Source organism: Rhea americana, unplaced genomic scaffold (assembly GCF_003343005.1).
Source record: "Rhea americana isolate MKP2758 unplaced genomic scaffold, rheAme1 scaffold_482, whole genome shotgun sequence".
Classification (NCBI taxonomy): Eukaryota; Metazoa; Chordata; class Aves; order Rheiformes; family Rheidae; genus Rhea; species Rhea americana.
The window spans coordinates 196,272-205,541 of record NW_028186626.1 but is presented as its reverse complement, the minus strand read 5'-3'; the positions used below and the strand labels follow the sequence as shown (position 1 = coordinate 205,541).

The 9,270-nt window shown below is 46.3% G+C and overlaps 1 protein-coding gene across 1 annotated transcript; it reads left to right on the top strand.

The window, feature by feature from the left end:
- The first annotated feature begins 6 nt into the window (after positions 1-6).
- On the top strand, positions 7-9,270 carry CDK5RAP1 (CDK5RAP1 mitochondrial tRNA methylthiotransferase). The gene is made up of 13 exons (XM_085316983.1): positions 7-46; positions 438-541; positions 985-1,019; positions 1,772-1,872; positions 2,061-2,271; positions 3,110-3,230; positions 3,539-3,769; positions 4,003-4,100; positions 4,214-4,269; positions 4,377-4,507; positions 5,509-5,658; positions 6,345-6,485; positions 6,633-9,270. The coding sequence occupies exons 2-13, from the start codon at positions 464-466 to the stop codon at positions 6,711-6,713; spliced, it is 1,434 nt and encodes a 477-aa protein (XP_085173109.1). The 5' UTR covers positions 7-46; positions 438-463; the 3' UTR covers positions 6,714-9,270.

The following is a 9,270-nucleotide window of genomic DNA, read 5'->3' as shown; positions in this document are numbered from 1 at the left end:
CCGGGGCCGTGCGTGGCGGCCGGCCCTGCCCCCGCGCCCAGGAAAGGTCCGTGCAGGGGGCTGTGGGAGGAGGGTGCCCCCGGCCCCGGGTGCTCCTGCGGCCGCGGCCCCGCCGCGGTGCTCCCCGGCCGGGCCTTCCCGCTGCCGGGCCCCGGGGCAGGCGGCTTTCGCCGCGCCAAAAGCCGCAGCTCTGCGGCATAGCCGCGGGGCGACACCCTCGGAGGCGCTCCCGCGTCCCGGCGACACGGGCAGGGCTCGTCTGTGGTTTCGGCTTGCCCTTTCTGYGCGGGTTGGAAGCAGAAGTAGCTTATGTGATGCATGAGTGGGAGCGCGCCGATGGCGAGACTGARCTTCTCTTGAACGCTCATGGGAACAGCGTGCGTGCGAGATAGTCAAGAGAGGTTTGTGCATTGCACCTGGCTGTGTCTTTATTGCAGTGTACCTGGAGACCTACGGCTGCCAAATGAATGTCAACGACACGGAGATTGCGTGGGCCATCCTGCAGAAGAGTGGCTACACGAGGACGAAGGCGCTCGACGAGGTGAGGTGCCTGTAACACAGGCCTTCTGCAAGGGCTTTGTACCAGTGCCACGTCTGTGAGTCCCTCCCCTGAGGAGAGTGGAGAGACAGATTTTATCGAGTGTTTTCTGCAGTCTTAAGTTTGTGGAGTAAATGAAACTACTTGATAAGCATGATAAAAAGCTGTTGGATTTTTATTTCAGTTACACTGCTGGGTTCTAACTCAGTTGGAAAGGGGATTGGACGCAGCAGCATGCTCCTGACTCATCTTTATCCAAGTTTACTTCTACCATTGGGTGGAAGACTTTGTTGGTCTACTGTTGTGTTTTCTTGCTACTTTGTTGAACCCCACTGTGTGTTTGGGCAGATTTTATTCACTSAGTAAAGTGGGTTTGATAGTCTGCCTCCTCATGTGGCTTCTTGTTGGCTTTTACAAATTCTACTTTTTTCTTGTCCTCAATCTAGGCAGATGTGATTCTCCTCGTTACCTGTTCAGTGAGGTAAGAAGCTTTTTGTCACTGCTGTTTTTTGAACAGTTTTTAAGGCATTTTCATTTGAAGACCGAGGTAGTAAATATGTTTTATGAGAAAAGAGACTGCAGACGTGAAACTGCCATTTAGTTTAGAGTTAGGTGATGCTACTGCATACAACATTAATTGTGCTATAAATTAGCATTCCACATAGTGAGAAAAATCTCTTTGGTAGTGTGTGCTCTGTGTATAGGTCATGAGTGTTAGAGACTGGCACAGATTTGCGCTTCTTTGATATTTGTTTGTCTTTGTCCTCTTGAAGTGACTGTCATTGCAGTACAAGGTCCGTACTACAAAAATTTGGGAAATATGTTTCTGGGAAATACTACAAAAATTTGGGAAATATGTTTCTGGGAAATTTAGGAATTTTATCTATAAATAGAACTTTACATGCTTTCTCAAAATGAATGCAAAATGCTCATTGTTGCTTGTGAGGTATCTCATACTTGCTGGCTAGGTCAGGCTTTCTGTGCAAGAGCTTTATCGCTGAGTCRTTTCCACAGTGTAGATGTTCCCAAGCAAGTAAAATAGTAGTAGGTAAGATAAAGTCAAGACACAATATGCACACCACAAACAGCAGTTCTATGGGCAATTGGATCAATCAGGTGAATGGTTCCCTGTATTTAGTTAATTCCCCTCACAAAGCTTTTGCGCCTTCAGGTTGGAGGTGGTGTGTTCAAGTGCAACCAGTCAAAATGATCATTGTTTTCCTGTCTTCCCAGGGAGAAAGCAGAACAGGCTATCTGGAATCGCCTGCAGCACCTCAAGGCTCTGAAAGCCAGGAGGCTCCAGGCTCGCTTACCTCTCCACATTGGGATTCTAGGTACCTGACAGGACATGCAGCTATGGGGAACATAACACCGTTGTGACGCATCCCATCACGCTGTGTTTCCTCTCCCTTTTTGGYGGCATCAAGCCTTTTCTGCAGGGTGAAAGCAGCTAGTGAAGGGGTGCAGAGGTGTCACTGAGGATGGGCACTTCCTCAAAGAGACCATTCTCCTTTGGCGGCAGGATGCATGGCTGAGAGGCTTAAGGAGAAGATTCTGCACAGGGAGAAGCTAGTGGATATTGTGGCAGGCCCTGATGCATATCGTGACCTCCCTAGGCTGCTGGCAGTGGCTGAATCTGGCCAGCAAGCTGCTAACGTCCTGCTATCACTAGAAGAGACTTACGCAGATATTTTGCCTGTCCAGACTAGTGCAGGTGGCAAAACAGCATTTGTGTAAGTACCTTTTTTTCCTGTGCATGTTTTTATGGTTCTAGTTTGGAAACACTGTTGTGCAGAACAGATGTGTCAGTGACAGTAGCTACCCAAGAGATAAAATGCTTGGTTGCACTCACTCCCAGCAGCCCAGAGACACCAGTCTACCAGACTGTTGCTTCTTTGCTCTCTGACTGAGCTCTGGAGAGACTGACCTGTGCTCTGGCTGGCTGTAGGCTTCTTTTATTCTCCTTTGAGAATGTTGGTTGTCTGAGCCTGGTGCTGCACCAAGTGATTTCAGTCCCATTGACATGCGTGCCTTTTGAAAATCTGTGCCACTGTCATCCCTGCCTTCTGCTATGTCCTCTCCTATGTTTTCCTGTTTAATTTTTCTAATCCTCCATGTATTGTCACTACTGTTGATTTTTCTTTCGTTTACTTTGTACAGTTTTGATAATAAGATTCTCAAACGTGAAACGGACTCTSTTCAGTCTGGCTACAGGGTACAGAGGGACAGTTATCACCCTGTATGATGTAGAAGGATCTTTCTTTACTGCCAGACTGCAACACAAGTCTATGTCTCGTTAGCTGCTCTGTAAGTTTTTTGAGTGGAAATGTGCAGAAGAGATTAGGAGGTGTTAGCTAGGAGCAAGCAGTAGTCAGCTGTGACTGGAACAACATGTAAGGGAAAGCTGCAAAACTGGGTTCAGAGCTGGTACTATGTGCACTGCCAACCAAGCGTTGGTATTGGGCTGGCTGAAGGCAGAAGTGCTGGGCCAGGTCAAAGCAGGGCAGGATGCGACGTGGGTGGTTCTTCCAGAGTGGTCATAATACTGACTTGTATTTTACCACTCTGCAGATCCATYATGCGGGGCTGTGACAACATGTGTAGCTACTGCATTGTACCCTTCACCCGTGGCCGTGAAAGGAGCCGGCCCATTGCCTCTATTCTGCAGGAAGTGAAGATGCTCTCCGATCAGGTTAGGCAGAGCCTCATTCCAACTATGCCGCAGTGGGGTTCTCAGTGAAAGTGTTTTTTTCAGTGGTACCTTTCACCAATGATGCAGCCTTTATCTCTGGAGATAAGGTTACCACAGGGTTCTACCAGTTGCTTTTTAATTGCCCTTGTAATACTGTGAGACAGACAGGGAAAGGAGGGCTCCCCTTGGGGACTCRTCCTTGAAGTAAGAGTAAAACCATGGCTGCTTCTGCAGCTTTAGCCTTCCTGACCAACTTCTTCTTCTTTTTCTTTTTCCTTTTTTTTCCTTGTCTGTGTTTATTTTTGTAGGGTGTAAAAGAAGTGACCCTTTTGGGTCAAAATGTCAACAGCTTTCGAGATATGTCTGAGGTCCAGTTCCAATCGGCTGATACCCCAGTCCTCAGCCGTGGCTTTAGCACGGTCTACAAAGCTAAACCAGGAGGCTTGCGCTTTGCACATCTCCTAGACCAGGTCTCCAGAATTGACCCAGAAATGAGGATCCGTTTCACCTCTCCACACCCCAAGGATTTTCCAGATGAGGCAAGTGTAAAATAAACATCTGGACCTCTGCTTGCAGGCAGGTAGCTGCCAGCTGTTAGATGTGGATTGTGCCTCCTTCCCAAAGGGAGCAGCTGGCCTGGGAGTGGGGGTATATGTCTGCTGAAGCTGACAGGTTTGCAGTTTTCTGKTTTTTACTTGGGGAAGATTCTTTCCTTTGGCATTCTGGCATAGTTAGGCCACCTACAAGAGTGTTTTCTGAATGCCATTCACAGGTTCTCCAGCTTATCCAGGAGCGACACAACATCTGCAAACAACTTCACCTCCCAGCCCAGAGTGGAAGCACACGAGTCCTGGAGGCCATGAGGCGGGGGTGAGCAATGGCCATGGAAAGTCCTCTACCCTGCCCTTTGATTTAGGGTGCCATTTTCTCCTCACTGATGTTGTGGTTTTCTGACCAGCAAATCCATGTGTTGTTTATTGCAGATACACGAGAGAAGCGTATTTAGAGCTGGTACACCATGTGCGTGACTCCATTCCAGGTACGGGCTCCCTTTGGCTTGATCTGACCTTGGCACGATTGTATCTTACTGTCTGTTCTTGAGTGTAGTGTTCTTAAGTGAAGTGTAAAGCTGTGTGTCTGCGGCAGGAGTGAGCTTGAGCAGCGATTTTATTGCTGGGTTCTGTGGGGAGACAGAAGAAGATCATCAGCAGACTGTGTCCTTGCTACAGGAAGTCCGCTACAATGTAGGCTTCCTGTTTGCTTACAGCATGAGACAGGTGAGTGCAGGATCTTGTGGAGAAGGCTCACTTCTCTGTGTGGTCATCTTGCCTACATTCTCATTTTCTGTTTTGTCCCTATTTCCTGAGTGTTGTTTCTCATAATCTCTTTGAAACTAATACCTAGAGACTCAGTATGTTGGTGGGGCTTTGTGCGTACATGTAGCACTTTAAAGACATGTGAGGTTGTTTGGTGCTCATGGTGGGCAAGAGAAGAGAAGCTACAGGGTTTACTGCCTTTCAGCATGCTYTGCAGTGCAACTTTTATGCCTGTAAGGCTTCCAGCTCCTCTGGGTGAGCAACAAGGTTGATTGTTAATTGGGTTACCTGGTTCTGCAGACACTCCAGAGTGATGGCAGTGAAGCAGCCATGTCTGCGGGGACCTGGCTGCGGGTACATTTGTCTTTACTAGTGAGAAGTTGTGCTGATGTAGCTAGACTTGGGTCCATTTACAGAGACTTTCTGTTAGTCAGGGCTGGAGAGAACTGGTGAATTTTCAGAAGGTATATCCAGCAAAAGAGGTGATGCTTGACAAGTTTCCATTAAGATGCTCTCCAAGGCATAAGAGGCTRGTGGGGAAGGAGGGTAGGAGATTGGAAAGTGTGAGAAAACAAAGGAGTATGGATCAATTTTCAGAACGTGACTAAAAGTAATAGCATCCATTGCCTGTCTTTCTGGACAGCTAGGCAACAGACACATATATCACAAGAGCTGCAGAACCTTTGCTTTTTGCAGCCCCCAATATTCTGTGCCCTATCACAAACCTTCCACCAAAAAGATGGTGCAGAAGGAATGTGAGGAAATCAAGGATGTTGCTGGTGCATGGGATTCTGGCAGAGCAGCACATATAGTAGCTAAAGACTGAGAKTGCAAATATAGCATGTGACCCATGAAAAGCTGTTGCTTGCTTGAAGTGCAGCACAGCTGGCTGAGGTAAGACCAGGTTCTCATCTCAGGTAGTCTAGTTCTTAAGGAACCACACTTACTTTATCTGTTTGCAGAAAACCCGGGCATATCACCGGCTGCAAGATGATGTGCCTGCGGACGTAAAGCGGAGGCGGCTGGAGGAGCTCATTACTGTCTTTAGAGAGGAGGCTGCAAGGACCAACAAAGCCATGGTGGGCCACTCTCAACTAGTGCTGGTGGAGGGGGTGAGTGTGCCTGGAACAGAGACTTGTTCTCCTCCCTACTTGCTGGTCAAGAGGCTCTTAGTCTATATACAGCAATATCTCTTCTATCTTTCCATCTCACCCTTCCMCACACACTCCTAGACTCCAAGACCAGATCTGTGAACTTAAGCAGGCAGCCTGATTTTCCAGAGTGTTGAGTTGAGCACAAGATGCTGCTAAGTAAATGCATGATCTCTTTGGCTTAGGGCTTTAGCCACCTTACTTCATCCAAATTCAAGGACATCCATCAGGGAAGTCATCAGACTTGGAAGTCTGTATGACACAGGGTGTAGAGAGGTAACTAGATGAGACTAAAATGATTAATTATGGCTTGTTGGCATGTCACAGACAGCATATTAGGTCCTTCATGCACTTGTGAAGATGAGGCTCCTATCTGAAGGACTGACAGTCCTGGAAACAGATGGGATAGGTTARAGACCTGTCTCCAGTCAAGCACTGAATCAGTGCAGGTTTTCAAGTACTGGCTTTGGTGTGTGACTCTCAACACAGCAGCTGTGGCCATAGGACTTTGTTACACAGCATGCTTAACAGTGTGGAAAGTGGATTTTAATACTGCCAATAGTGCTCAATTAATTCCTGCTGCGATAAAGCCCAGCAGTGAATCAAAGTTATTGCCACTCTGGTAATGTTCCCTATCCTTCTTCCAGCCCAGCAAGCGCTCTGCCTTGGAGCTGTGTGGGAGGAACGATGGCAACATCAAGGTGATCTTCCCTGATGCCGAGATAGAGGATGCTGCAGACTGCAAAGCTCTGGTCAGGGCCCAGCCGGGGGACTACGTGTTGGTGAAGGTGACCTGCTTGGAATGCTTGTTTTCTTGGGCTATTTTTCCGGCACAGTGCTGTTCTCTGGAGCAGCTGCTGCTGGGAGAGGCTAAAATTGAAATGGATCTTCCTAAGCATCTTTGTTCCTAAGGACTGTTGTGCTGTTTCTTTCAGGTAACCTCTGCCAGCTCTCAGACCTTGAAGGGAGTTCCGCTTTGCCGTACTACCCTCTCCCACTCTGCAGCTTGTTGTTGAAGTATCCCTGCTGCCAGTGGTCAAAAGCAGCAGATTTCCACAGGAAGAAACAAGGAAGTTTGGTCAGATGGAGATGGGGGCAGAAGCAGGGATTTTTTTTTCCCTTTTGGCAACAACCTTCTCCCAAAGATCTGTGCAAGTTTGTAGGCAAGAGGGATAGAAGCTGTGCATGGACTTGCCAAACCCAACTACTACATGATCCTGTATTTTCACTGGCTCTCTGAACCCCCTCCTGCCCCTTGCGGGTCCATCTCTGTCTTTGATCACGTTCTTGGTTTCATCACAGCCTGAGAAACTGATGTCTGCAGAGCAGGTGCTTCCTACTAATTCAGCTGAATTTTGGAGCTGCAAAAACCTGCAGCACCTAGAAAATACAGCTCCAGTTACTGCTGGAGAGGGACAGCACAAGGGGACAAACTGGAAGGGAGAAGTGGTTGGTACCAGTTTAAATAGCTAGTAACATCTGGAAGTTCCTCTTATAACTGTTTTTCAGAACTTATAGTTAACCCTGGCCGTGTTGTCATAGTCCATATTTRTCTCCTAAATTCAGACAAATAGCTATAACTTGTACTTGCAGCTAAACTCTCTTGCGAGATGTGAGACAGAATCATACTTTTTAGTATAGATAATCTTGTTATTGAAGGAAAAGATTGTAAAGGCTCTATCCAGTGAGAAATATTGAAGAAGCTGATCAAGTCTTTGTAAAGTAGTTCTGGCATAAATTTTGTAGGATTTTTAAATTAATAAGAAAAGGTTTTGCTATAGTCTTTTCTCCCCCTCCACTGAATCTAAGATACAATTGTATCTCTGAAAACAGCATGGTTCACTGAGTATTCATTAGACCTTAACTTAAGAAACAAACACRTTTTGCTGATTATCCCAAAGCTAATTCTCTACTTGTAGAGGTGAATCYTCTAACTGCACAGTCAGCACTAATTAGTGTGGGGTTTGAGGTRTTAAGAAATACAGTTCTATTCAGCCATCCTGCCTCCAGAGAGAATAGTGTCCTAGGCCCAAATTCACRAATCAGTTCACAGGCTCCTGCTATCCAGTGAGTGAAAGCCTTTGACAAGAAGATTTTAAGGAAACRAGAGGGGCTATGTGATTTGAAATACCAGTGGAAGAAGCAGAATGTAAGCATCATTACTCAAAAGTGACAGGTACCAATGCCAACGTGTGCTTGCTAATAAAAATAACTGGGTTAATTACCCTGCAGCATCTTCCAGCTCATTTTTCTGGTGCATGTTAAAATCTTAGCCAGCACCTCCTGAGAAGGGCTGACAYCCACCTTTCACTGTTCATTTTGACYRTTTCTCCATGAACACCCAYTTCCAAGTGAGAAAATCTGACATCAGTGCACCCTCCCCACTCCACTCAACTTTGAAGCRAGCTGTGGTCATTTTACAATCATTATTTTAAGAATGAGAGACTAATGAGGAGGAGAGTTGGGTTTTACATTTTAATGAGAAGGTGAAAATGCTCACTGCACAGACTCCCYCAGGAGCTGTAGTACTCACCATTTGCCTTGCCTTTTTAGTTTTTATAGACCTCAGGAGCCAAGGCTGAGGTTTTAAGGCTGCAAAGCATCCATTAGGATGACCTTGGAGGCTTAGTCATTTGGCACTGCCTGAAAGCAGGAASGTTTTTATCCAGGGGCTAGAGGTGTTTCTGTAAGTTTCTGTATTGCCCATCACAAGGTTTGCTCCTTGAATGCAGCTGCTGTGTAACCTCTAGCCTGTCTAATGCTCATTCTTGTACATTTTCTTTCTCACCTCAGCAGGCAGGAGAGTCCAGGCAAGAGAGTCTCAGTCCCCCTCAATGATTTATACTTTTCTACTGTGAGAAGCTGAAATGTTTTTATATTTTGGTACCTCATTGATGAAAGAAAGATTTGTTTTGCCAGGATTACTGCTGTAAGACAACTGTGGGTCCAAATCACATTGTTGGTTAGCGTGAACACCTACCGCATCTCTATCGCTGCGTCCTGTAAAGAAACACAAATATAAGAATTGTTACCCGGAGTCAGTAAGAATACCACAATCTGTGACTTATTATCAGCAAAGAGGCCTGTTAGGACTTTTTATCCAGAAGGTAGCATTTAAAAATGTTAATTTCAGTCAGGTTTCTAAGTCTCAAAAGATTGATCTCATTAACGAAGCTCAGTCTTCACTGCTACTCTCCCAAACAGGAGCAAGTTCTGGTATGGTCCTGAGGGGCTATGTGAGACTCTAGTTACACTRACAGGGTATAATTTGAAAGCTGGATTCTAGTGTGGTTCTTCTGGAAAGGAGCTGAAGCTACTCCCCTGTCAGGATCTGATTGCTTCTGATGGGCAGTGTTTTGTTTTAGGAATGACTCAGGTCTTCCTCAAGTTAGACCYACAACTCAAGTCCCTTCTTTTCCAGTAGACCCAGCATTGCTCTGTGCTCTTAACCCACTGTTCTGTATACACCTTTGGGAAGAAAACCACTGGTAATAACACCAGTCTAGAAGTCACCAGCCTCAGGAAACAAAACAAAACAGAAATGTCCTGCAATAAAGCTATTTATTCACATGG